At 52.6% G+C, this 27,105-nt stretch overlaps 1 protein-coding gene and 1 long non-coding RNA gene across 3 annotated transcripts in view; one reads left to right on the top strand and one right to left on the bottom strand.

Annotated features, from left to right (window-relative positions):
- Positions 1–27,069, bottom strand: part of LOC136384713 (uncharacterized) — a 40,895-nt gene extending 13,826 nt beyond the window's left edge. The window contains exon 1 of the long non-coding RNA XR_010747647.1: positions 26,687–27,069. This is a non-coding gene — a long non-coding RNA (uncharacterized lncRNA). The remainder of the gene's footprint in view (positions 1–26,686) is intronic.
- The window catches only part of PAX2 (paired box 2), a 95,002-nt gene continuing 90,778 nt past the window's right edge, over positions 22,882–27,105 (top strand). Inside the window, exon 1 of one of the 2 annotated variants that reach the window (XM_066355208.1) lies at positions 22,882–22,986. In XM_066355208.1, coding sequence (XP_066211305.1) covers positions 22,962–22,986 — 25 coding nt within the window. In that variant the 5' untranslated portion in view covers positions 22,882–22,961. Of the gene's footprint in view, positions 22,987–26,427; positions 26,444–27,105 lie in introns of those variants that run through there. The other variant, XM_066355217.1, reaches the window with a different exon arrangement.

Raw genomic sequence — 27,105 nt, 5'->3', positions numbered from 1 at the left:
CTGCACCCATATCTGCCAAGCAGTCCATCGGCTGGCTCCCTGATGAATGAATGAATGAATTGAAGAATGTTTATGAATATGGCTTGTTCTCTGCTGTTGAGTATGACATGTATGATGAAGAGGAGGTGGGAGTAGAGGCCGCCACAGGGCGTAAGTGCCACTGCCTGTTTCCTCTGTGAAAATAATAACAACCAAAGCATCCCTCCCAACTACCCTATGTGGAAGGTGACCATTTTATAAAGAAACTGAGGCTCACAAAGGTTACATCATTTCTCCAAGGTAACAAGACTCGGAGTGGTAGAGCTTGCCAGTGTCACTCTTCTTTTTTTTTTTTTTTTGTTTTTTTTGTTTTGTTTGTTTGTTTGTTTGTTTTCATTTTTCCGAAGCTGGAAATGGGGAGGCAGGCAGTCAGACAGACTCCTGCATGCACCCAACCAGGATCCACCCGGCATGCCCACCAGGGGGCGATGTTCTGCCCCTCTGGGGGCGTCGCTCTGCTGCATCCAGAGCCATTCTAGCACCTGAGGCAGAGGCCACAGAGCCATCCCCAGCACCCGGGCCATCTTTGCTCCAATGGAGCCTCAGCTGGCTGCGGGAGGGGAAGAGAGAGACAGAGAGGAAGGAGGGGTGGTGGAGAAGCAGATGAGCGCTTCTCCTGTGTGCCCTGGCCGGGAATCGAACCCGGGACTCCTGCACGCCAGGCCGATGCTCTACCGCTGAGCCAACCAGCCAGGGCCAGTGTCACTCTTCTAAGGATGGTGATACTAACTGCTTCTGCCTCCCTCATCATGGCCCAGGATGATGTAATGGGGAGGAGCTGCTTTATGATAACCTGTTGCCCCACCTCAGCTCTCCAGAGTGAGGAGGCCCCTGGTCTCCTCTCCATGGTGGGCCCTAAGTCTGTTTCCTTCCTCTTAAACCCTTAGTTTGACCCTAATTCCCTTTATGCCTTCTTTGTTATATCATCTCTGCCTAAGAGCACCATCTCCTCAGTGTTCTTTTGGTCTTGAGCACATTTCTGGGAGCAAGAAAGCAGGGGCTGCTGTCTTGGCTCCATGACTGACTAGCTGGTGGCCTCGAGCAAATGAATAATCACAAGTCTTCTTTGGCCTTGGTTTCCCCAAGTGTGTGCAGTAGGATGGGGCTTGAGTAGCTGCTGTCTGACGTTCTCTCCACTGTCAGCAATCTGGGCTCCAACCCCTGGTGAGGAGGCAACGGCAAGCCAGCACCTTACCCAGCCCGGTCCACCTCCAGACCTCCCAAGAGGGGTTTGGGCTCAAAGAGGGCTGGGAAATGCAGTGAATTAATTACCATCAGACCTCAGCACTGTTCATCTCTGTAAACAAACATTTTAATATGCAGTAATTAATTACATCTGCCACACCGACTCTCCTCTCGTTCATCCTTCTTCTGCTTTTCTTCTGTTCACCCTGAACCAACCTCTCTTCCCAGTTGGAGCCAGAGAATCCAGACAGGGCCCCCTCCCCCCACTTCCCCAACCTTTCCCCCCACCATCAGATGCAGGTGCTCACATCTGCCACACTGCTCTGCAGCTTTTTCCCTTCCTTTTTTCCTTTATCTGTTTCCCTAACACCTGTCTGTCTTTCTGACAGTCCTTTATCTCTAGTTCTCGCTGCTTGGATTTTCCTTCCCAACAAAGTTTGATGCCAAGTACGTGTTCTGGGAGGCAAGGAAAATAAGGAAGCCAGTGGCTTTGGCCCCAAGTTCCCAAGCACATGAGCATACCTTTCAACTCCTCGGTGGCCCAGGACCAGGCAATTTGCAGGGATGATCTAAGAACTAGAACAGCCACTGCTCCAGGAGTATCTCTAGGGTCCCTAAAAGCTCCCAAGAGTCCTCCTGACCTTAGTCCCTTCCCTGTCCCGTTTCGTGCCTCCACAGCAGCTCAGTCTGAAGAACAGAGGGGACACACCTTCCCAGGCGAGCCCACCTGGCCACACCACGATTACTTCTCACCATCTCCAAGCGCCAGGAGCCCCAAGATTGGGTCCACCTTCCTGTCCCAGCACTTCCGGTCCCAGCACTCCCGGGCCTTAGTACTGTCCAGGGATAGTACTATCACCAGCACCACGTGAGTGGTGCCCCCAGCCCGTAGAATGGAGGGTACCCCTTTTCTGGGGAGGCCCTGCCTGGAGTCTAGGTGGGAGCTAGACCAACACTGGATCAGAAGCGAGAACCCCAGCTGAAAACGACACGAAAGGGACCAGGTGCCTAGGGCTCCCGGCGCCAGGAGGGGTTAGAAAGGGAAGCGGTAGCGGGAGAGGTACGGCCTAGCCTGGCCTCGCAGGGGAAACCGGGGTGGGCGGGGTAGGGCGGGCGCCACCAGGCGTGGCGCAGGGAACGAAGCAGAATGAAATGCAGATGCAAAACGTGCTCGTAAGAGTTTCCTCTCTCTCCCCATCTGCCAAAGCCGAGATTTTAATCTTTAATCCATGAGCAATCAGCGAGCAGCGGCGAATGGCACATTACAGATGTTTTACTGTCGCGGGCGTTTGCAGCCTCCGCGCTCCGCACAGGCGCGCCCGGCGCCCCAGCCCCGCCAGTCCCCACCTCTCCTCCCTCCCACTCTGGTCTTTCTTTCCCTTCCCTGGTAGTGGTTTAACAATTTCCCCCTCATGCACGCTCCTGACCCGTCGTGGAGATGGGAGTGGGACCCAGGACCATTAACCTTTCTTAGCGGACCTGGGACGGCTGGTGGGGGTACACGCAGGGGCACTGTCACGGCGGGGGCGGCATTCAGCACTGTGTGCAGGCAGATTCTCAGTCTGGTGCATCTGGCAGGTGCATGGACAAGGGCCTCGTGCCCTGCTAGCTGAGCTGTCCTACCCCTCCATCCTCTTCTACGTCCTTCCCCACCTCGGGGGCTCCTGCGCCATTAGTGCTCCAGATGTACAGCAGCGCCGGGGCTCTGATTGATTTCCAGATGTTGGGTACCTCTGTTCTCATGTGCGAGACCGCTATTCCTTCTGCATGATGAGGAGGGAGAGAACTTTAGTAGTCACATCTGGAAGACCCTAGGGAAGGAAATCTGACCGGATGGAATCTTGAAAACCAGCTGATAAAAGCTCACTTCAGAACTTGAGGAATGCGGTCTCTGCAGAATTGAGGAGGAGTCCCTCCCACCCCCTGGGAGCTGGAGCTCCAGGAGGAAGATGGAGACCTTATGAGGAATGAAGTCCAGTTTGTTTCCTGGAAACCCAGAGGACTCCTGAACGCCACAGGGATGTACTTTTTCCCCAGCTCAAAAATCCTTAGCAGGCCTGACCTGTGGTGGCGCAGTGGATAAAGCGTAGACCTGGAAATGCTGAGGTTGCCGGTTCGAAACCCTGGGCTTGCCTGGTCAAGGCACATATGGGAGTTGATGCTTCCAGCTCCTCCCCCCTTCTCTCTCTCTGTCTCTCCTCTCTGTCTCTCCCTCTCCTGTCTAAAATGAATTAAAAAAAAATCCTTAGCAGTGATTCCAGTTTGCAAAGATATATTTGTGTGCTTATTTGATTACTATCTGTCACTTCCACTAGGCCATAAGTTCCAAGAGGTCAGACTGTGTTTCACTCATCATTGTATTCCCTGGGTCCAGCACTGGGCCTGGCACTTAGTGGATGCTCAGTACGTGTTTGTTAACCAAATGAAGGAACTCATGGTGTCAGCTGTAGCCTCAGATCATTCTTTCCTGTGCCATTACCAGTTAAGGCAGGCCCTTCACCCAATGCCACTTAAGCATGCATACACAATCTCCCTCCATCAAACTCCCTCCCAAACTGCAGGCCTCATCTCTGTAGGAAACAGCCCATTTTTTTCCTATCTCCCTGATAGGTCTTTCCCTTTCAATAGAAGGGGACCCCAGGGCAAAAATATGTCTGACACTGAGCCAGGGCTCCTTCGCCCAGCTGCCTTCCTTCCCCAGGCCCCAGGATCTAGGCTCCTCTAACTTAGGCCTTCACCCTCAATTTTTGGACATTTCCCCCCTTACCCCCTGCTGACCCCCCTTCTGTTCGTATGGCCACAGACACCATAACCCTTTCTGACACTCCTCTTACCTAGTGGCTCCAAACGTACCCCCAACTCCAAGCCAGCCCTAACCTAATGCAAAGCTTCATTTCCTCAGGCAGGTCCAGCCCTCACCAGGACTCCCCACTCCACCCCCAATGGCTTCTGGTCTTCTGAAAAGGAAAAAAAAAGAGAGGGGTGTAGAGATGCAAATTCAGAAGAGAAAGTGGAAAGAGAACAGCTTGGGAGGAAACCTAGATAGTTGGAAGAAGAGAGGCAAGAACAGAGAAGGGCACAGAGACAAAACCTCAGAGACAGAGGGCAGATGCCCCCAAAGAGGGAGAAACAGTGATTGGCAGGGGCAGCGGGAGAGGCCCAGACCACAGACACCAAGCAGAAAGAGGGATGGAAACGAGGGAGGGCGAACTGGGGGGTGGAGAGTCGAGGCAGGAGAAAAGGCTTGGATTCTGGGAGCCGAGGCGTCGGGGAGGGAGACGCCGCCGGGCGAGGAGTCGGAGCGGGGGTCGGGCCCCAGCGCCAGAGTCTGCCCGAGCCCGGGGCCCTGCCCGCAGGGCCTACAGGCGGCTCTGAGAGGGGGCGGCGGCGGCAAGGGAAGCCGGAGTGAGAGGCAGCAGAGCCGCGTGTGTGTTTTTATTATTATTATTTCTGATTAAAGAGGAATTCATCTCGTATCTGCCTCCTGCCAGGGGCCGAGGCGCCGCCATTGGGGTTAACGGTGCGGAAGAATACAAAAAAATTTCATTGAGGAGGATTATAAAAGTTACTAGCTGGAACATTAACAGAAGAGTAACTTGTAAAAAATGCAATATTACAATATTCACAAGGACGGCAGAGCGTGGTAAAGCTATAAAATTCAACATTAAAATCTTCCACAGCCTAGATAACCTAGTTAACAAACATGGTATTGGAACTACTTTCTGTTGGGGCTGAGGGATACGAGCCGGGGGCTGATCACACCTCCGCGGCGAGTGGGGGGAGGGTGTGCCGGCCGGCGGTGGGCTGGGCTACCCCGGCTGGCCCCGCCCCTCCGAGCCTCAGCCTCCTCCCCAAGAAAATGGGGAGAATCCCCAGCGAGTGCTGGGAATCAACTAAAGAAGCACCTCAAAATCTCGGATAAGGCTGTATACACTTGTGTGGTTATTTTTTTGTGTGCAGTGCTAATTAAACACATGATTCAGTGTGGATTTCACCCCGCTGAATAGAATATACATCTCTATAACTGCAGGTTGTGTATATAAAATGTATTAAGACAGGAGTGTGTTGTGTGTGTGTGTGTAAAAGTATGCATTCAGAGTGCGATATGTGTATGTGTGCAGTATGTGTGTACCCAGGGTCTCTGCATGTGCATAGTTCTTGAGAACACATGCATGGTATGTCAGTGTGCATGCAGGGCACAGAGCTTTGGGGTGCAGGGTGTGTATTCTTATATGATGTCTGAATGCCACGTGAAGCTCTACGTAGGGTATATGTGAATATATAAATAGTGATATATGTGTGAGTGATATATGTGTTTAGAAAACATAGGTTTTTGTGAGCATATGTGTGTGTGTGGTGTGTTCAGGTACAGAATATGTGTCACATATTATATATCTTTTTGCAAGATGTGTTTATAAAGAGGACAAGTGTTGCCTGACCTGTGGTGGCGCAGTGGGATAAAGCGTCGACCTGGAACACTGAGGTCGCCTGTACGATACCCTGGGCTTGCCTGGTCAAGGCACATATGGGAGTTGATGCTTCCTGCTCCTCCCCTTTCTCTCTCTCTCTCTCTCTCTCTCTCCTCTCTGAAAATTGAATAAATAAAATCTTTAAAAATTAAAAAAAAATAAAGAGGACAAGTGTTTACATGTTTCTGTGTGCATGTGTATGCAAGGTGTATACACCACAGGGCATTATGTAGTTGTGAACACAGGATGTTTGTGTGTGTAAATAGTATAGAAAGTATAATATGTCTGCTATGTGTGCAGAATATGTATTTATGCATAGGATCTGGGAGAATGCATATTGGGAAATGTATGTGTTCAGAGTATTGTACATGTTTGTCATGTGAGTATATGATTGGGAATGTGTGTACAGTATTTTGTGTATATGTATGTAAACCTAATATATCATATATATGTGTGTGTGTGAAAGGTATATATATTGATATATGTGTGTATATGTGTGTGTTATGTGCATAAAAATACAAAGACATGTGAGATGTCTGAGCATGTGAAGTGTGTGTGTCTCCAGGTGCAGACACTGAACATTAGTTTCTGTCAGGCCCCCAAATACTTGTAGTGTGGTGGTTAAGAGCACAGACTCTGGAGACAGGCTGCTGGGGATTGAATGATAGCTTTGTCAGGTACTAAATGTATAATCTTGGACAAACTTAACAACCTCTGGCTGCTTTAGCTTCCACATCTGCAAAATGAGGTCAGTAATAGCGCCTACTTCATAGAGTTGTTATTAGTATTAGATGAGTTAATACTCATTGTGGTAGACAGAATAATGATGCCCCTCCAAAAAAGTCCACATCTTAATCCCCAAAACCTATGACTATGTTACCTTACATGGCAAAAGGGATTTTGAAGATGTGATTTTGTGAAGGATCTTGAGATGATAGGGTTATCCTGAGTTATCCAAGCAGACCCAGTGTCCTAACAAACATCTTTATAAGAGTGAACAGGAGTATCAGAGTCAAAGAAGGAAATGTGAGGACAGAAACAGAGCCTGGAGTGATGCGGCCATGAACCAAGGAATGAGGGTGGCTTCTAGAAACTGGATAAGGCAAGGAAACTGATTCTCCCCTAGAGCCTCCAGAAGGAATACAGCCCTGCTGACCCAGAGTTTTAGACTTCTGAGCTTAAGAAATGTAAGATAATAAATGTGGTATTTTAAACCATTAAGTTTGTGATAATTTGTCATAGCAGCAATAGGAAACTAAAACACACTTCTAAAGTGCTAACAACAGTGCCAAGCATACAGCAATATATGGGGCCTTATAACTATTTGTCAAATAAGTTCCTTGGAGGCGATGCTTGGGGCCCTGGAGGAGGCCTAGTAGTTGGTCAGCCTGTTGCCAGCTTTGGCATCCCCATTTAAGGCTGCCTCTGGCTATCCTGGGCCCTCCAAGATTCTGGATTCAGTCAAAGCCTTTGTTTTGCCAACATTAATATGGACACATTGGAGAAGGGGCAGATACTCCTCAACATCTGCCTGCTTCTTCTTCCTTAATCACGTACTGGTGTTTGAACTCATACTGGGGATCTAGGCCTGTGGCTGAGGGGACTGGGGGCCAGTTGACAATCTTTGAAACTTCTCGGTTCACTTGCTCTTTGGCTCAGGCTTGACAGGAAGACAAGGTTGTTATGAGGTAGAGAAACTGTGTGGGAAGTTGATGCCCGAAGAGCCTATGGAGAATACACATGTCCTTATGCACGGAGCACTCAGGCACAACATTAGCCACAGAACTCAAGCCACCAATACAGGGAGTTTCGTTCAAAGGCTGTGGTTCTCTTACCTCTCTGCTTCTTTTGCTGTCTTCATCTCCAGCTTGGGGTCATTGGGTAATACTCCCCCCATGGTCCCCAGAGAGATGTGATAGAGCATTCTTGGGGTGAGCCAACCAGAGTTACAAAAATAGGTTGTGGAGTTCTCTACATGCGTCAAGATGGATAAGCACCAAATTCTGTAGTTAGCATACTCAGGTGAGGGTCTCAGCTCCACCACTTCCTTTGTCAGTGTAACTCTGGGCAACTTAAACTCTCTGCCTCAGCTTCCTCATCTGTAAAATGGGATAATAATGATATCTAATCCATAGGGTTATTGTGAGGGTTAAATGTGAGATGTGAAATATTCATCACGGTGCCTAGCACATAACAAGTTCCCAATAAACATTGTTGTTGATAGTAATGATGGTATTAACATCATTATTCCTCCCTTCCTCTGGGGAAAAGTAGTGTGGTGTTACAGCCTGGGAGCCAGAGGAACTTAGTTAGAATCGAAACTCCACCACTAACCACTTGTATAAACTTGAGTAATTGTGCAACTTTAATCCAAATGAGCCTTGGCTTCCTCATGTGTATAATTTCATCAATAATACCTATCTGAAAGAGATCCCCATAGGATCAGAGTTATAAACATGCAGCCCAGACCCTGGCTGGTTGGCTCAGTGGTAGAGCGTCGGCCTGGCGTGCGGGGGACCCGGGTTCGATTCCCAGCCAGGGCACATAGGAGAAGCGCCCATTTGCTTCTCCACCCCCACCCCTCCTTCCTCTCTGTCTCTCTCTTCCCCTCCCGCAGCCAAGGCTCCATTGGAGCAAAGATGGCCCGGGCACTGGGGATGGCTCCTTGGCCTCTGCCCCAGGTGCTAGAGTGGCTCTGGTCACAGCAGAGTGACGCCCCGGAGGGGCAGAGCATCGCCCCCTGGTGGGCAGAGCATCGCCCCTGGTGGGCGTGCCGGGTGGATCCCGGTCGGGCGCATGCGGGAGTCTGTCTGACTATCTCTCCCCGTTTCCAGCTTCAGAAAAATACAAAAACAAACAAACAAACAAAAAAAAACATGCAGCCCAAAAACCACAACTAATCTTTTAGCTGAGTTTATGCAGCCTACACTCTAAATATGTAAATCATGCAGTTAGAGCAAAAGTCAAACCACACCAAAGGGATTACAGAGAAAAAATAAATCGTACTTTCACCCTTGCCCCCTTCCTTGAGGCAGTTATGTTTCTAGTTTCTTATGTATCTTTCCAGAGGCATTCTATCCAAGTACAAATGTGTGTATGCATGTAAGTGTGTGTTTCTTTTTCTCTCAATAAATGGTACTTTACAGGCCCTGGCTGATGGTTCAGTGGATAGAGTGTTGGCCTGGTGTATGGACATCCTGGGTTTGATTCTCAGTCAGGGCACACAGGAGAAGTGACCATCTGCTTCTCTCCCCCTCCCTCTCTCCTTCTCTCCCTCTTCCCCTCCAGCAGCTAGTGGTTGGATTAGTTCAAACGTGGCCCCAGGCACTGAGGATAGCTAGGTTTGTCTGAGCATGTTGACCTCAGGCGCTAAAAATAGCTTGGTTGACTCAAGCATTGGCCCTAAATGGGGTTGCCATGAGGATCCCAGTCCAGGCACATGTGGGAGTCTGCTTCACTACCTCCCCTCCTCTCAACTTAAAACAAAATAAAATAAAAGGCACTTTACACATTGTTCCATGTCTTTTTTTTTTTCACTTAATTTACCTTGGAGATCTATCCATATCTATATATGAAGATTCACTTCATTCTTGCTTAAAGCTGCCTAGTATTCTATTGAATAGAGGTGTCATAAGTTATTTAATCAGGCCCCTACTAGTACACATTTAGACGCTAGTGGACTTCTAACATGCAAACAAAGCTGCAGTGACTATCCTAGCACATCATTAGTTGATCATCCAACCAGTCAGGATTTTTTTTTTTTTAATTTTAAATAATGTCCAATAAATTTCAAACAAAAACAAAGATTCTGGTTGCTCTTAAAAATCAGATAACTTGTCATCACTGGCCCCCACTTATACATGACAACCACAACCTTTAGAGAGACCTTGCCCTCTTGAGTTGTCCTAAAACCCAATCCTTGCTGTCTTCTCAACCCTTCCTGCCCTCACAGGCATCTGCTTATAAACCCCTGGTAAGACTTATGATGTAGCATATATAAATAGTGTCTGGTAGCCAAGCAATACTCAAGAAATGCTATTGTTACTCTTTCATGGGGATTCATCAACAGTTTTTAGAAGCAGCCTGTTTGGTTCACATATATGTGGGTGGGTTGTGTCATTATAGCTTATAGGGAACTGGTGGTCCAGACAGGAAGAGGACCTCCCCACTCACACGCACAGACCTTCTACAGCTCTGAAAGAAGAGAAGGAACTCGTTAAATATATTCTGCCCCACTGAACAAAATAAAGACTAACCTGCTTGTAAGAACTGTGCTGGCCAGTGCAGTAGTGATTAGCCACAATTAAATAAAGCAGATGAGTTTAAATATAAATGAATAATTAAACTTAAAAATTCATTTCCTCAGTCATATTTGCTACATTTTGAGTACTCGATTGCCACATGTAGCTAGTGGCCACCATATTGAACAGTGCAAAGAGAGAGAACATTCACATTAGCACAGAAAGTTCTACAAGACAGCAGTTAGACTAATTCACGGAGGCAGAGATTGGGTATCTCTTGCCAACCACTGTAATTCCCATGTCAACCAGAGGGCTTACACAGAGAAGGCATTCATAATGGTGGTTGAATTAATGACTGAGAATGGCCACACAATAACTCATTAAGCCATACTTTCAAAGGGAAACTGAGGATAAGTTAGGGGACTTTAATATGCTGCTCACAAAAATTAGGGGATATTTTAAAATGAATATGAAGCAATAAAATACCCCCTAATTTTTATGAGCAGTAGATAACGCTAGAGCTGGCTGCCCTCAGGGAGGCCGGCAGGGCCACCTCCAGGACGGAGGCCTAGAAAGGAAGCAGTCGCCTACGGGTTGCTTTTTGAGTCAGAAACCTGTGTTCTGGACATTCTTGCTGTCACTTTTGTGAAGTCTCCCTCCTTAGACTCTGAATAACCCCTCTTCTAAAAGGTTTCAGTGTCTGTGGGCCTGAATTGGGGAGACCTCATGAATCCCTGGAGGTCAGTGCAGAGCAAGTGGGGTTCTTATAGTAGCTGGGTAGGGCAGCTGAGATCTTGCCGGTCACAGACAGATTCCCCCACCTAAGCCAGAAGTTGTGCCAGAGGTTGTGGTGCCTGACCTGTTCCTGCCTAAAGTGAATGTATATACAGAGACAAAGAGGAGAAGAGATGAGGGGGACTGAGAATCTAGGTAGGAGGACATGAGATGACAGTGTGTTTGGTTAGGGTGTGTCCTCCCATACCTATATGTGCACGGCATGCATTGGGGCTATGTGTGTGGTAGGAAGTGTATATGCATCAGGGGGCTGATGCATAAGGAGGGTCTGCAGGTATAGAGGGACTGGCTACATGAGTATGAGTAGGAGGCTGGGGGGGTATGTATTGAGAGCCGTGTGCGTTGAGGGCTGTGTGTGTGCAGTGTGTGGTATGTGCGGTGGAGGCTTGTGGTGTGTTTGTGTGTGGCTATGTGTTGTGGATTGTGTGTGTGTGTGTTTATAGTGTGTGGCAGGCGTGAGTATGGGCCTAGTGTGGCCCTGCTTCATTTCCTCAGACTCCTGGATGTGGGCCTGAGCTGACCCCTGGAATCAACCCGAGGAGCCCCGCTGTGAATCAATTCCTCAGTCCAAGAGGGGAGGCTCAAGCTGTCCCGCCACAAACGGATCTTCTTGCTTCTTGGTTCTGGCAGAGAAATGGGGATGCTGGGTGGAAAGAAAGCAGAGACCCAGAGAAACAGGTATGGAGACCAGAGAGAGGGGAGACCAGCCCAGGCCCTGGAGAAATCCAGGTTAGGGGTGGAAGAGAGAAAAGAAAAGCACATGTTAGGGGAGGGAAAAGCGGAGACCGTGGATCAAAGGCCAGAGAAGAGATGAGAGAGAAGAGAGCGAGAGATGAGAGAGAGATTGATGTGGAGTGGGGAGAACACAGAGAGAAGTGGGGAAAAGCAGAGACCGTGGATCCAAGTCCAGAGAAGGGCCCACGATAAAGATGGTGGTGGGGGGCGGCAGGGGAGGAGGAGAAGGGGCGAGAGGAGGGGGCTTGGCGGGGGAATTGTCGGGCGGGCGCTCCGGCGCTCCCAGCCGCGTGGCTCCCCGGGGAGATGGCAGACACTTTGCGGAGATGTTACTCCGGAGTTGGAGACGATGATAAATATGATAATTTGTATAAAATCTGAATGGGTCTTGTTTTCAGGGAGAATGCCTCGGATGATGAATGGGCCCGGCTCTCAGATAGATGGCTGATAAAAAGTGTATTGGATTGTTGAGAGCGATTTTAATTCTCATTCTGTACCTGCAGATGCCGCGGCCTCCTCCTCCCCCCTGCCCACGGCGCGGGCGGCCGGCGGCCTGGCCGGCCTCGGCGGCTCAGGAGGCTTCTGAAATGACTCTAATTACAGAGTTATTAATTTTAAGAGGAGGGTAAGCGGGGGCTTTATGATTATTAATCGAGCGCCGGCGCTCAGCGGGCGGGACGGGCCGCGGGCAAGCGTATTCAGAGCGCGGAGGACTCGGGACCCCGGGCAGCTCCAAGCTAGGTGGGCTTCGCGGTGGCGGCGGCCAGGCGCGCTTTAGACCGCAAGTCCTCCTGCACACATTCCACACCCTTCACCTTTACTCCCACTATGATCTGGCCATCCAACCTCTGGTCTGCCGGGTGCGCGGGTGCCGGCCCAGGTTCCATCCGGCTCAGTGCCCAAGAGACAAGTTGGTCTGAAACCCCAGGACCTAGAGGCGTGGCCGTGCCAGGGGAAGCGAACCCTTCCAGCTCCCAGCTCCCACAGGTGTCGGGGAACGCCCGTGAACCCCTGACTGACACAGTGCGAGGTCCTTTAAAGGCATACATACGATATCAACAACATTTATGGGGGTCCCTACTGTGTGCCAGGCTTGGTGCTGGGCGCTTTAATTTCCCGGTACAGGATAAGAGAGTCGCACACTGCTCAGATGAAGCAATTAAAGAATAACTTGTCCTGCAAATCCGGAAGGGGGTTGGGTGTTGAGGGGAGGGGGGCAAGGGGGGGTATATATGAGGGAGTTATATTCAGTGGGACACTTGAATCCATGTAAACACAGTAAATTAAAATTAATTAAAAATAAAAGAAGAGTAACTTGTCCTTGGGAGGGGATATATTTGATTCAGGGATGCTGCCGGCGGCAGTACTACCACCACTTTCAACACACCTTACCTTGAGGAAGAGCTTGTGGGGGGAGGGGGGAAGGGGGTAGCAAGAGAGAGAGAGCTCCTCTCTCTAATTTACATCCATCCAGTCACCTTCATCCTAGTGTCTTGTTTGAATGATCTGGCGGAATGCCTAACACCCTGTCCATCTTGAAGAAATTTTTTTCAAAAAACTAGGCTGCAAACCAGCAAGGTAGACATCTAAAAGAAGTCCACACATGGTTTTGCTCCATAGTGCTTGCCCTTTGGGAATACCTGCCTGGCTACAATGACTATTTTAAAGAACTCATAGGTCATTCAGAAGAATTGGTTAAATTCCAGTCAAAATGGAACCCCTCCAAATATAGGCCTAGACCCCTTCTCCCATGCACGCGTATTCATTCCTGCCCTCTCTACCTGAATGGGTTAAAAGAAGGCACAGATAGTCTCCACAGACCTAGATCGTTCCAGAATTTCTTCAATTTCTGTCTTTTGGCAAAAATAACTCCTGCCCAAAGGAGGAAAAGAAAAACCTCTGTGGTCAAGAGAAAAGAGGAGCTGTAAGGTGGCCCCAGCAGGTAGGGGAGGGCAGCTCTCTGGCCATGGGGAGGTCAGTTCTGAGAACTGCCTGTTGTGTGGACCCAGGGGAGTGGGAAGAGAGGGCAGGCTTATGAGCAAGGCTGTCTGTGTTCCTCTGCAGTTCCCAGGGCACCTTGGCCCAGCTCATGGGAATCCGTATGGGACAACTCAGGTCAGACCTGCATGTAAGGGCGTCAAAATCAGTCCAGGGAATTCTTATCTGTGGTTGGTGTTGAGCAAGAATTGGGATCTACCAAAGGCTGATGGGAGGCTGAGCCCAGCTGGGGTGAAGCATGGAGTGGAGCCCCCGCCCCTTCCTATTGAGGCTGCAGGCCTGGAAGCTGGAAAACCCTGATGCTCATGGAGAGGGCCAAGGCCTGGCTGGGAAAAAGCCACAGTATCCTAACACAAGGGACAGCTCATAGGGTGGGACTCTGAGCCTCCTGCAGGGCTGCTGAGGGCTAGTGGCCCTACAGTCCTATGGATTTAGCTGGATGGTCAGAGAATTCAGCTCTGAATTTCCAGATTCAGAAGCCCTGGGCAGAGAAGAGAGAAGAGCATGGAGGTGGTGAAAGGGACTGATGGGAGGATCTGGAAGACAGAGGGGAGGAGGGCTCCTGGGTTTACCAGTGGATGTCCTGAAGGAATAAGTCCCTTCAGATCCATCCAGCCTCTGAGTTACGGCCAGTGTCTCTTCTCCTTGTAACTTCCTTTTGGGCACTAGGGATATCTAGTACAGCATGTGCTTAAAAGTGTAAGCTATGAAGCCAGTATCTGGGTACACATCCTGCCTTTGCCACTTACTGGCTGCATGATTGTGGACAAGGTTTTAAAACTCTCCATGCCTGGCCCTGGCCAGTTGGCTCAGTGGTAGAGCGTTGGCCTGGCATGCAGAAGTCCCAGGTTCGATTCCTGGCCAGGGCACACAGGAGAAGCGCCCATCTGCTTCTCCACCCCTCTCCTTCTCCTTCCTCTCTGTCTCTCTCTTCTCTTCCCGCAGCGAGGCTCCATTGGAGCAAAGATGGCCCCGGGCGCTGGGGATGGCTCCTTGGCCTCTGCCCCAGGCGCTAGAATGGCTCTGGTTGCAACAGAGCGATGCCCCAGAGGGGCAGAGCATTGCCTCCTGGTGGGCAGAGCGTCACCCCTGGTGGGCGTGCCGGGTGGATCCCGGTCGGGCGCATGCGGGAGTCTGTCTGACTGTCTCTCCCTGTTTCCAGCTTCAGAAAAATACAAAAAAAAAAAAAAAAAACCTCTCCATGCCTCAGTTTCCTCATCTTTAAAGTGGGGTTAATAATAGGTGAGAATTGATGGAATTAATATAAGTACGTACTGACATGCAGTAAGCCCTCAGATGTGTTAGTTCCTTTCTCGTTGCTCTTATCATTAACTTTGCTCCAGCCAGACACCAGGCCTTCCCTCTGGATTCCCTTCTCCATAGTATCTCTGCATTACTGTTATTTGTACCCTTGACACCCTGTGCCTGCTCAGGAAATCATGCTCATTCAGTCTATGCAGAGGTCTGGGTCTGGAGTGGGCATTGGGAGCAAACTAACGTGGCTCAACACCTACATGCTAGAGGTTAATATATCCCTTATTTAATACCACCCAACAATTTCATAAGGAAGATATTCTTGTCCACATTTTACAGATAACACATAGGCTCAGTGAATTCAAAGGATGTGCCTACTGGTATGTTTTAGATCTGAGAAAAATGCTATCTACCTCAGGACTAACTGACTCCACTTTTCACTCCTGGGGTGCTGCTTTCTGTGTCTTGGGGTTAGTGAGAAGTTATTCTCTTCTGAGGTGCACGTGGTTCTATGAGATTGCCTCGACCAAGGGAGGAAGTATTACCTCCAGCCATGATATGTGGGTTTCCACTTTTGTAACCACAACAGGGGGCTGGGGGGTTCCAAGGGATGGGGGTGAAGGGAGTTTCAGGGCTGAGGTTAAAGTTACTCAGAAGCTTCATTTATTATCTCATCTGACAACACACACACTCAATCTGTGACCCACTCCTGACCATACTGCCTCCACCTTTCACTTTCACCCTCTCCGCTCTATCTCCCTCCGACTTTGTTGTTTCATGACCTCCCATCTTCTCTTGCTGAAATGGTTTTCCCAGTCTCTGCTGCTCTGTCTACCTCCAGTGCCCTGTCCACACCTCCAGAGTGGTCTTTCCCCTCCAAATCAATCAGATCTAGTCTCTTCCCTGCTTAAAATCCTTCAGCAGCATCCCATGGCCTAAAGGAACAAATCAAAAGTCGGTAGCAAAAGTCCTCCTGGATCTAGGCCTTGCCCACCATCTAGTCTTACCTCCCTTGCCTCAACCCCAGCTCCCAGATTGGCTGCACGGAGTTCTTAGCAGCTCCCTAACTAGGTGGGCTGTTGCTGCCTCCCCATACTTTTGCTCCTTACCTCCTTCTGCCTGGGAGTATTTCACCCAACTATCCCCTGTATTTATTGCACATCAGTCATTTTGCAAGACCCCGTCCCCTTTATGAAGCATTCTCTGACTCCCCAGTTGTGCTTCCCTGTGTTGCAGTCACCCTTCCACCCAATATCTGGCAGAGTTCCTTGGTTTATAGCTCTCTCTTTGCCACCAGGGAATTTCTTCTTGAAAGCAGAGCCAGTGTTAATTTACCTCTATGACCCCAGCGGACACTGGAGTTGACCCAAGTTTATTGACTGACACTGGTGTCCTCACAGCTGGCCCAACTTGGTCACTGTCTTCCTAATTCTCACAAATCCGAAGGATTCTGATCTAGGTATCAGTTTCACCCTGTCTCTGTTCAAAAGTAGGAACTGATTGTGCTGCCTGTTTCCTTCCTGGGGTCTTTCCACCCCTCCTCCAGTCCAGCTCTGTGGCTGACCTGGCCAGCGGACAAGGCAGAAGGCAGGGTAAGCAGGGAGAAGGAGGAAAGGAGCGGATCACAAAGGTTGTAAAATTTCTGGGCATTTGTCATCTCAGGGGCTGCTGGGATGGTAGAAAAGACTTTCTTTCTTCACTGACGGTTCCATACACACAGAAGCTTCCAAAAGCTTTGTTGGGGTCTCAGTCTCCAGCCTGGTGTCCTAGGGGTGCCTTTAACCTGGTCAGGAGGGGAAACTCTCCCTATCACCCTGGCTCTTTCCTTTCCCTCCGGTCCGAGTTTCCATATTTCATTCCTCTCTGCCATCTCTTCTGCACCGCCCCCGCCCTCTCCCCTTCCCCCACTTCCTCCTCTTCTTTCCTTTTCTCTCCCCCGGTCTCCGGCCAGGGCAGTCCGGCGCGGGCCTGACCCCTGGAACGAGCCGCGCCTCTCTGTGGCCGCGGAGAGGCGGCTCAGGAAATGCGCCCTCCGCTGGCGCCCAGTCGCGGTTCTCGCGGCGTTACTTTCTTTCTCGCAGCTTTGGCCGGGCGCGTCGTCCTGGACTAGGGGGATCTGCAAGGGTGGTGGCGGGGGCAGTTCTCCAGGGCTCTGCATGAGAGCGGGGCGAAGGGGAGGTCCTAGCTGCCGAGACACTAGGCGGTCAATACTAAGGAGAAGAAAGCCAGTCCTCCTCAGGTCCCCGCCTCCCTTCTCTCCAGAGCAGGAACTCAGGTGCCCGTGTGTGCCCAGGAGAGAAGCGTGCGTCTTATATCTTCCCATCCCCTTCCCAGCCCAGGATCCAGGGTGACACCCCCCACACAAGCACCATTCCTTTCAGGGGCAGATATTCCTGTGCGCCCCGCGTCCTGGAACTACCGCTCGGGTCCGGTTCTGCGCCAGACCCAGCCTAGAACCCCGAGCAGGCAGGCTGCGCTCCCGCCCAGGCCTCCTGGGTCTGCGGCCCTCGCGCGCGAGCCCTGGCCGCCGCAGGGGAGTTTTTGTAGATGCGTAAACAAAAGCGTTTGCTCTTTTGGTTTTCTTTGATTTTCTTTATTCTATGTCCCTTCCTAATCTCCCTCCACGCTCTTCTTTCTTCTCGAACTTCTCTTACCCCTAATTTGCCCTTTCTTTTCGTTCGCTTCTCTCTCTCTCTCTCTCTCTCTCTCTCTCTCTCTCTCTCTCTCTCCTGTTCTTTTTCTCTATCTCCCTCTTCTATTTTGGCCCCTTCTCTGCCTCTGGGCCCCTCTCTGTCTTCGGTTCTTTCTTCCAGGACCCTTCGCTGCCCCTGGGCTAGGGTTAAGCCATTTCCCTGAGTCATTTCTCCTGACCCCGCCGTCTCGTTCTCACTCTTTCGTTCTCAGGGCGGCCCCAGTCTGGCGGGCTCGGTCCGGCTCCCCCGCCGCTGCCGCCGCAGTGATTTATTTCCCTCACCCAGCGGAATCAGGTGCTGAACCGAGCCCCGGAACCAGAAAACAGATTTCTCCCAGGAAGGGTTTTGTGAACTAAACGATGCTAATTACAGGGTGGAGGACGCGCCGCTCGAGGAGGGGAGGCGCGCGGGGCCGGCCGGGCCGCGCGCTCCGGGCCAGGAGAGAGGCTGGGGCCGGGCTCGGGCCGTCCCAGGCCGCCTCCCCGGAGTCCCTCGCCCTGGCTCTCGCCTTTCCCTGGGAACTTTCCTGTCTGAGTTAACTATTAACTGCTAGCGAGAGGCAATTTTCTCCGGAATTTCAGCGATTTCCTTTTTGCGGTGGAGGCAGATTAACATGCAAATGGTGAGATGCTCGGCCTGAGTCTGCGCGCCGGCAGAGATGCCTCTGCCTCTCCAAACAGTGTCCTTCTCGACGGCGGAAAACTACAGCCCGGCCCCCCCGTGCCGGCGCAGGAAGCCGTGACCGAGCCGGCGCCGGGCGAGTGCCCAGGGTGATGGTGGAAAAAGCCGAGCGCCGGGGCCTGGGGGCGGGGTTGAGCGGAGAGGCCAACCCCAGCCAGACCTGGGACCTCAGACTCGCAGCCTGGCACGGCCGCCGGAGAGCCCGCAACAAATATACTCTGGCCCCTCCTTGGAGCCCCGCACGAGGGGGCGTTCAGGGAGGTGTTGGCAAACTCGGGGGGAAGTGTTTCCCGCCTGTGGACCCCCAGACTGTCCCCCCAGCCCCTCCGTCTCCGCCACTACAGAACCCCCCAACGCGCGCGCACGCACACCCCGCTCTGACTTGTGACTGCTGTAAACTTTGTCAAACTTGAGCCGCTGGTCACAAACTCCTTGCCTTTCTCTCCTTTCCTTTCCTGCCTGGCCGGCTATTCCCAGAGTAGGACGGGAAGGGTGTTTCCGTCTCCGGACCTGGCACAGGACGGTTTCCAGAAGTCCCAGGCCTCACCGCGCTGGGACCTTAGCCCCTGGCAGTGCTCCGGGCTGCGGGTCACCCAGCGCGCCCCGCCGCGGAGGGCGCTCCTGGTCGCAGCGGCGCGGGCTCCAGGGCCCCGGCCGAGCGCTCCGCGGCTGCCGGGCGGCCCTCCGGGCTCCGAGCCCCGGTCAGGGCTGCCAGCCCCTCGCCGAGCCGCCCTCCCTGCGCTCGGTCTTTCTAGTTTACTCTCTCCCAGCCCTCACCGAGTAGCCCTCTCCCCGCCCGCCTCGCCGGCTCCGTCTCCGGCGGGGCTGCCTCTGTCTCCCCCTGTCTCTCAGTCTCTGTCTCTCTTGTTTGTTTCAGCGCGCGGACACTGATTGCGCCTTATGAAGTTCTAACTGGTTTTGTGTCAGGAAGATCTTTCTCGCTGCTACCCAGCCTGGTGTGACGGATTAAACATCAACTAGTTAAATAAAAATTAATATCAACTGCCTCCTAACTTCTAATGTCATGTTGTTTATAACTAATGAACTGATTAGGGGATAAACACATCACGGAGACACTCGGCTCTCCTGCCCGGCTCCGCCGCCGCCCCAGGCCGGGAAGAGGCGGGGCAGAGGCTGCCAGCTCCCCAGGGCCTGTTCTCTGCCTGCCTCGGTCTCTTTCCTTCTCTTTCTCTCTTCCTGTCTCTTTTCCCTTCATCTATAATATCCTTTTCTCAGTCTGTTCTCTTTGTCCCTTCTCTCCTTTTTTCTTCTGACTTCCTTACTTCCTTTCATCTTCTCCTCTGCCCTCTGCTTCTCAAACTGTCCCTGGTTCTCTCTGTCTCCCCCCTGCTAGGTCTCTACCTGTCTATTTCCCACTTCTTCCCCCTCACTCGGGTTCATTCCTCCCCAGGGCAGGGTGTAATGATGGAAAACACCCTTTGACTTGGGCTTCTCCCCTGCTATAGAGCCGAGGCTGGGACATCTCTCTCAGCACACCTCCCCAGCTATTTAGGAGAAAAGGGAGGGGGCTCGAATAAGTGGGGCTGTGTTTTGTATTTCTCCTCTATCCAATCTGGAGAAGGTGGAGGAAAAAGTGTGTGTGTGTGGGGGGGGGGTTGGGGTTTGTTTGTTTTTTACTTTTTTTCTTGTCCCACAAGCAACTGATACAGATTTAAGTGTTAAATTTAATTTCCAAGGAAAGGAAAACTGCTCTGGCATCCTTCCTCCAGGGGCTTCAGAGCCCTCTCCACACATGCCCGCCTCGCCAGCCAGCCCTAGCCTGAACTGAGCAGGGCCTTTTCCTAAAGATACTTAAACCAAATCACAATTGTCATCATGACAACAATAAGGCAGGAAAGCGAGTAATTACAGACCTAGCCCAGGTGATTTTTTTTCTTTCCTAAGAAGCCACAGCGTTTAAACTTGGTTTGCCCTGGACCGCAGGGTCTGACAAGACAATAACAACAGCAAAAGCTTTTTAAAACCAATTTAGCACACGTGAAAATGTAATTCTAATGAAGAATCAATAGGCTGGCGGATCATTTTTCCTGGGACTCCTTGGAGAACCTGAGAGAGACTCTCAATCAATGGGGCGGGCAATGAGCAAAAGGGCCCGAGAGACAGTGTGGGACAGGGGTGAGGGCCAAAGACAAAGAGAAGCAGAGCCTGAGGAAGGGGGCTGGAGGAAGGCTGAAGTGTGGAGCTGAGCCCTTTGACTGTCATCACTTTGCAGGCTTCCCGAGCCCCCAAGGCTCCAAAAGTATCGGAGCCAAGAGCTAAGAAATCTCCTTCCTCCTCTCAGTCCTTCTAGTATGCGACAGGCTGCTTAGCACAATGGCCTCAGCTGCCTTCCTCTGGGCCTAGGCTCCAGCCTGGCACTGCCCCAACCCTGGGCCCGGTGTGTCCAGGTAACTGTGACGGGCTGGCTCAGGAGCAGGCAGGGACACTGAGTGGAGTGTGTGTGTCCCCAGTTCAAAATACCTTGTTCCCCGGTGGGTGCCTCCTGCTGTGTGTGTGTGTGTGTGTGTGTGTGTGTGAGGAACTTTGGGTCTCGGTTCCCTTCTTTGATAATATAGGAGCAAGAGCAATGAATGTGTCTGTGGTCACACTTCACATTTTACAAATCACTTCTACACAAGTTATCTTGTGAGAAGGACAATGGTCATTACCACTACTTTAGAGAAGAGGTTAACAAAGGCACAAAAAGCTGCGCAGTGAAGGTGTGACTAGCAGGTCACGGCCCTTATGTGCGACTGGGTGCAGTTCTGAGTAGGTGACAGAGAGGCTAGCTAGGTGTGTGAACATTTCACATGAGTGTAACGGAGTAACCACACGAGAGTATGATTTGTGTGACTAGGGTTTCATTTATGCTTATTGCTCTCCCAACCTCGTCCTTGGGAATGTTGCTCTGTGTATAACAGATGAGAAATTTTTGTGCTCTTAGGTTGAAAAAAAATTGCTGTTTGATTAAAAAGAAAAGAAACACGGGCAAAGTCTGATGCTTGAAGTCACCAATAATGGTATGATGGTAATTTGGTCATGATTTGCCTGCAAGAGTAGAAATTTCGGTTCCTGTAGGGAGATTTTCAAATTTTAAGTTGGGAAACAATGACATAGGTTTGGTCTCTGGGCTCCTGTGCCCCTCCAACTTCCTGTCCCTAGTTGCACAACTTTTCTAGAAAAACTCCAGCTGAAGTGTATGGGACTCCCAGTGAAGGACTTCCAGTTCCTAACCTAGGTTGGAGCTTACCCAGCACTTTTCTTGACAGCTTCTCAGTGGTACTCGGCCTGTGTGAGCAAGGCTGTGTGAGAGCAGGAGGCCCAGGGCAAGGGGGAAGGGGTATAAAATGGAGCAAATTAGAAAGGGGTGCGTGGAGGTTAGGGGTGGTGTCAAAAGTGGTGTCTGAGTGTGCAAGAAGTAGGAGTACAAGAGGTACCTGTGGAAAAGGGGTGCATGAGAGATTTGAAGGAGAACTTATGACAAAGTTGTTTGAGGTGTAAATTCCAGACCGAAAGGGCGCAATGTGGGAAAAAGCTAAAGTGAACTTTCAATCAGGGATGAAGGAGCATGAGTGTGTTTTGGACAGGGTGTGCCTCTGAGGGTGGAAGAGATAGGAGCGGAGGACTGGGATACTGAGGAATGCTGTGGTTCAAGCGGGTAGTCACACGAGGGTGGCAGGAGTCTGGGAGGGTGCTAGTCATTCTCCCTTTCCCTGGCGCCCTCAACTCCTTAAAGCAAAGAAACCAGGACTATGAGTTGGGTTTTGTTTTTTTTAATTCAGAGCAAAAGAGCTTCTGAGGAACTTAGCAAAGCATTTTCACAATGTATTGCTGACAGGGACCTCCAGGGAGCAATTGTTTGAACAGAGAAAGTTGGGGTGTGTGGTTAGGGACCCTGGAAAGGGAGGCTGAGACCCGGTGTGTGTGGTAGGCTGTGTAGCCTGGTGGTGGAGGAAGTAGAACGGTGTGTGTGGTAGGCTGTGTAGCCTGGTGATGGAGAGAGTAGAACGGTGTGTGTGGTAGGCTGTGTAGCCTGGTGGTGGAGAGAGTAGAACGGTGTGTGTGGTAGGCTGTGTAGCCTGGTGGTGGAGAGAGTAGAACGGTGTGTGTGGTAGGCTGTGTAGCCTGGTGGTGGAGAGAGTAGAACGGTGTGTGTGGTAGGCTGTGTAGCCTGGTGGTGGAGGAAGTAGAACGGTGTGTGTGGTAGGCTGTGTAGCCTGGTGGTGGAGAGAGTAGAATGGTGTGTGTGGTAGGCTGTGTAGCCTGGTGGTGGAGAGAGTAGAACGGTGTGTGTGGTAGGCTGTGTAGCCTGGTGGTGGAGAGAGTAGAACGGTGTGTGTGGTAGGCTGTGTAGCCTGGTGGTGGAGAGAGTAGAACGGGACTAGTGCTGTGAGTCGCTGGGAAGATGAGCCTCACTAAATTGGGGAGTGCATGAGAGTGAAGACGTCCCTGTATGCAAGGCTGTAGGCTGACGGGGAGTCCTGTCACAGTGAAGAAGAGTGGGTGGGGTGAGAGAGTGCCACCGTTTAGGCTGGGGATGTGGTCTTTGGGTGCCTCTGGCAGAGCGGGAGTCGCCTGCCTGAGGCTGGCTCGGGCCTGGGAGCGTGTGCGCGCGTGTGCGCGGGCGGAGAGCCGGGGGCTCCCCCGCGCGTGGCTGTGCCTCAGCGCGGCAGGGTGTGGAAGCGCGGGCGCGGGCGCGAGCGGAGCGCACAGCCAAGGCGGCGGGCAGCCTGGGTTATCTGAGCCGCTCGGTCTTGGGTGGCTGCGCCCAGATCCCCGGGCGGCGGCAGCAAAGGCGAGACGCGCTGTCGGGCTGCGGAGGAGCGGAGAAGCGAGACCCCGGCCCAGACAGTAGCGGCGGGGAGCAGAGCATGGAACAGCGCGCGGGCCGGGCAGGTGAGAGCCAGGAGCGACCCGTCAGCGCCACAGGCAAAGGGGTGACTGAGAGGGATGGGGGAGGCCAGTCCAAGGGAGGATTCCACTCCCCTTTCTCTCTGGGCTTGCCTGGCGGGGCCACTGTAACTGCTGGGGACTGTGCTCAGTGGCCTCTTCCCACCGATGGGATCTCCTGGCCCTTCTCTCCTGGTGTCTTCCAAATCTGCTTAAAACTTTCCACCCAGAAAACGTGAGTTACAACTTCTCTTGGTCTCTCACAGAACCTGGTGTTTCCTTTCTGTTGTGTTTAGGACTTTAGCTTCTCGCTTCCCCTCAGTGTATAAATATTTTGCACAACTTTCTCCAAGTTAGGAGCACTTAGAAGGTCTTAGTGTGTAGTTGTGTGTGCATGTGTGCTAGTGCGTGGGGACTTGCTGTGTGCATGTGTGTGTGCACGTGCACGAAGGTCTTATGTATCTGAGCAGGAGCCAAAGTGTTAGTGCGAGTGTATATATGCCTCTGTATGGAAAGAAGTTTCTGCCCCCCAAAGTAAACAATTCAAGGGAGGCCTGAGACAAAGGGGGAGAGGGCAGGCCCGGGCGAACCACGTGGGGAAGATGTGAAGCTGCGTACCCAAAAAGCTAATGTTCTGGAGGGCTTCTCTTTCTCTTCCCCCCTTCCTCTCCCTCTCCTCCAGACCTGCCAACCCAGCTCTGTCCGCCCACTAGGTGCCCTGGTGTAGTACAGGATGGGACGTTAGGGACCCAGGTTTAGTTTGGGATTAGTGGGGAGGGAGAAGGTTGGATCAAATTTCCAGGAGTTTTCCAGATAATTCCACAGAGGTCAAGGACTAACTCTAGGTTGGCCCCTCACCTTTTGCCTCACTTTCCCCTTCCCTCAGTTCTCCTTCTTCCCCTCCTCTCACTCCCCCCCCCCCCCCCCCCCCCGCAGCTCAGGTTCTAGTTCTTTCAGCGGGTGGTTCAGTTTCCACCCTCCACACTGCCTTTCCTCTAGGTTCTTGGCCCAGCCTCTGGGCTGCCTCCAATCTCCTTGGGGGCCTTGTCCCCATCTGGGCCCCCCAGGACTGTCAACTTCTGGCCTCCTGGGCTTTTAGGGCCCTGGGCCACTCCTCCACACCAGAGGTTTAAGTAGGGAGATCAATAGCAAACAGTTGTAATGATCTAATTAATTATGGCAAAATTAAAAGCGAGTACAAAATCAATCTCTGATGGTGTTGAAGATGGAATTCAATTGAGAGCCCATCTGTGCACCCCCTCGACCGTATAAATATGCAGCCCAAGGACAGATCTAATGGCTGGGCCTTTCTGGGAACCTCTCTCCCCCTTCCTTTCTCTCCTGCATTGGGCTTCTACATTGTCCGGCTCTCCGTTGCCTCCTGCCCCTAGCCTTCCTTCCCTCCCTGCCCTGTCTGCTCGGGCTCTCGGCATTCCGATTTTCTTTATTTCCCTCTTGGAAGGCAGCTCTCCCTGCCCTGCAGGCCTGGGGTGCAAGTCTCCCGGAAGAGGAAGCCTGGCTCCCCCCACAGCGCCCCAGGAAGGGGAGAGCAGAGCAGTGGGGGCATCCTCGACTGCCTGTCAGGGCCTCGTCTCAAGTTTCCTGGCGCTCGGGACACTCCAGAAGGGACGGGGAGCTCACCCAGTAGCTCCAGAAGGGACGGGGAGCTCACCCGGTAGCGGCTTTCCCGGCGTGCGGGGCGCAGCGGCCACGAAGACCAGCTGAGCACTGCACACCCTTTCCCTTCCCTCTTTCTTCCGCTTTGGCCGGTGCGGGGGATTCTGCTCCTGCCAGTCGCGATTGGGGGGTGGGTGGGGAAGCTCTGCGGAACTAGGCCGAAGGAGTCCTGTTTCTTCGAGAAGAGAAGGAAACCGCTGTCCCCTCTGAGGCAGCCCCACCGAGCTCTGGAGTCCTCAGCTCTCCGAGCTGCCTTCTCTCTTTCCCTTCTCACTGCCCCCTCCCGCTCCCCTGCCCTCACCTCTTTCTTACACACATCTGGCTGGGGCATGGCTCCTTGGGGACCCCGGCTCCCCAGATGGCCCCCACGCCCCTTTTAGCCCAAGCGGGCTAGTTCAGAATGACAATGACACAGGCTCGCGAGCGGGGACGCCCTGGCGCAACCGCCGCAGCCGGGTTTGCGAAGGACGCGGGTTTTATTTAATGTCGCTGAGCCGGTTCAAGAGCAGCGGAAACAGTCAGAAAGCGGGGAAGGGGAGGGTACAGGAGAGAATTGGCAACTAGGTCCATTGTGGGGTTTGACCATCACCACCTAGGCCCCCCAGAATCATAAAAACAAGATCTTTAGTTGATGTCCTCCCTTCTACTCTCTGGCCTGTCCCAGCTGGCTCTCGGGCTCCCTGTCGCTGGTCCCCTGTCTCTCCCTCTCGGGGTCCTGGGCCCACTTCCTGCCCCACACTGAGTTCTCGGGGTTCTCTCTGCCCTCAGAGAAACCCTCCCACTCCCTGGACCTGCCGCAGGGCCCTCGGAGCCTGGGGGAGACGCAGCCTGACGCCTCCCCCCTCTTGGCCAGGCCTCCTCACCCCGTTATTAATTGCTGTGTTGACCTGCAGGATTGATTGGCGGCCCTCTGGAAGAGGCTGCGGAGGCCTTGGCCTCGGAGCAGCCCCGGCTGAGGGCAGAGGGAGAAGGGGGAGGTGCTGGATAGAGATCCTGAGCTCCTCACCCAGCCCCGCCTGGGACACAGCTGTTTGCCTAGACACCCTTCTCCACCCCCTAACACACACACCTTCTACACACCCTTACAACGTGCAAACACACACTCTTCCGATCCTCTCACCGAGAGACCTTCGGCCCCCAAACAGACACGTAAGAAATTGTTGTTAATTGATTCAGAAATTGAAAGAGGCTTCCTCCCTATATTATTAGTCAGTTTCTTCAATACCTTCGTTAGCCGCGGGTCTAGACTTCCTCCATGGTCCAGACGTGGCCCAGGCTTTTCTGTCCGAGATTTATTTTGCATCTTCCCCCGCCCCCACCCCAGGATCAGTTACCGAAAGTTAAGAAATATTTCTGGATTCGAGTAACCCTTCAAGTCTCAAACCAAAGCACTTTTGCCAGGTTGAGCCTGTTCTCTTGACTCCTGAGGGATTCAGTTTAGCTCTTTTGCTTTAAGTTTGGGGGATGGAAGGCTCCGGACCCCGGAGGGTGGAGGGAGGGGGTTCGCAGCGGCCGGGGCAAGGGTCTAACCGGACTGCGAAGGCCCTTCCCCAGCCCTCCCCCTCCTGCCTGACTTGACGCGCGCGCGCGCGCCCGCGCTTACGTGTGCACACACACACACACGCACACACACACGCACACACACGCACACGCACGCACACACACACGCACACACACACACACACACGCACACACACACACACATTTACACGGCACCCTCCAGCCACAGCAACACCCCCTGACTGGACCCCAGGCCACAGGCCCACCGGCAGGAACCCACGCGGGAGTAAGCCCCCGGGACGTCTGTCTCTAGGCTGGAGTGGGCGTTGGCGGCAGGAGTAGACCAACCTCGGCCGGTCCCCCGAGGGTTCCCTTCTCCTTGGTTTTCTCCACCGCTCTCCTGCTTTCCCTTCTGCCCTCCGTTCCGGTCTTTGTCTGCAGCCACTTCACGGCGCCGAGCATCCCATCCCCACACGGGCGGCCCTGCCCCTTGCTTCCCAGGGTCGCTGGCCGGTCTCCCCTTCCTTACCCGCTCCCGGCTCTGGCGCGTTCTCCGCCTGCTCCTCACACCCTCACAGCTGCTGGCAGAGGAGAAAGGGAGGGCGGGCGCCGCGGATGGATCCGAGAGTAGATTTGGTGCTTGCTCGCAACTCCGGGACAACTCAGCCCGCCGGGCTTCTCCCGCCCCTCTCCAACTGTTCCTCGGCACTGCAGAGCCAAGCGCCCTCGCCTGCTTCGGCCCCTTCCTTTCCTGGTACACTGTCTGTGGCTGTTTCTCTTCCCAGGTCTGCCCGGCATCTGGAGCTGCGCTCCCCCTTCCCAGCACCCCATTCCCTTCCTGCTGCTCTCGCTACTGCCCGCCCCCTTGTTCCGCAGCCCCCTTCCTGGCGGTGGAGGGGAGCACCTGGGACGTCCAGGACCCACCTGCACTGGCCCCGGCCACCAGAG

The sequence above is a fragment of the Saccopteryx leptura genome, chromosome 13, assembly GCF_036850995.1.
Source record: "Saccopteryx leptura isolate mSacLep1 chromosome 13, mSacLep1_pri_phased_curated, whole genome shotgun sequence".
Lineage (NCBI taxonomy): Eukaryota > Metazoa > Chordata > Mammalia > Chiroptera > Emballonuridae > Saccopteryx > Saccopteryx leptura.
Note: the sequence above shows the minus strand (reverse complement) of the source record. Positions and strands in the feature narration are given on the sequence as shown.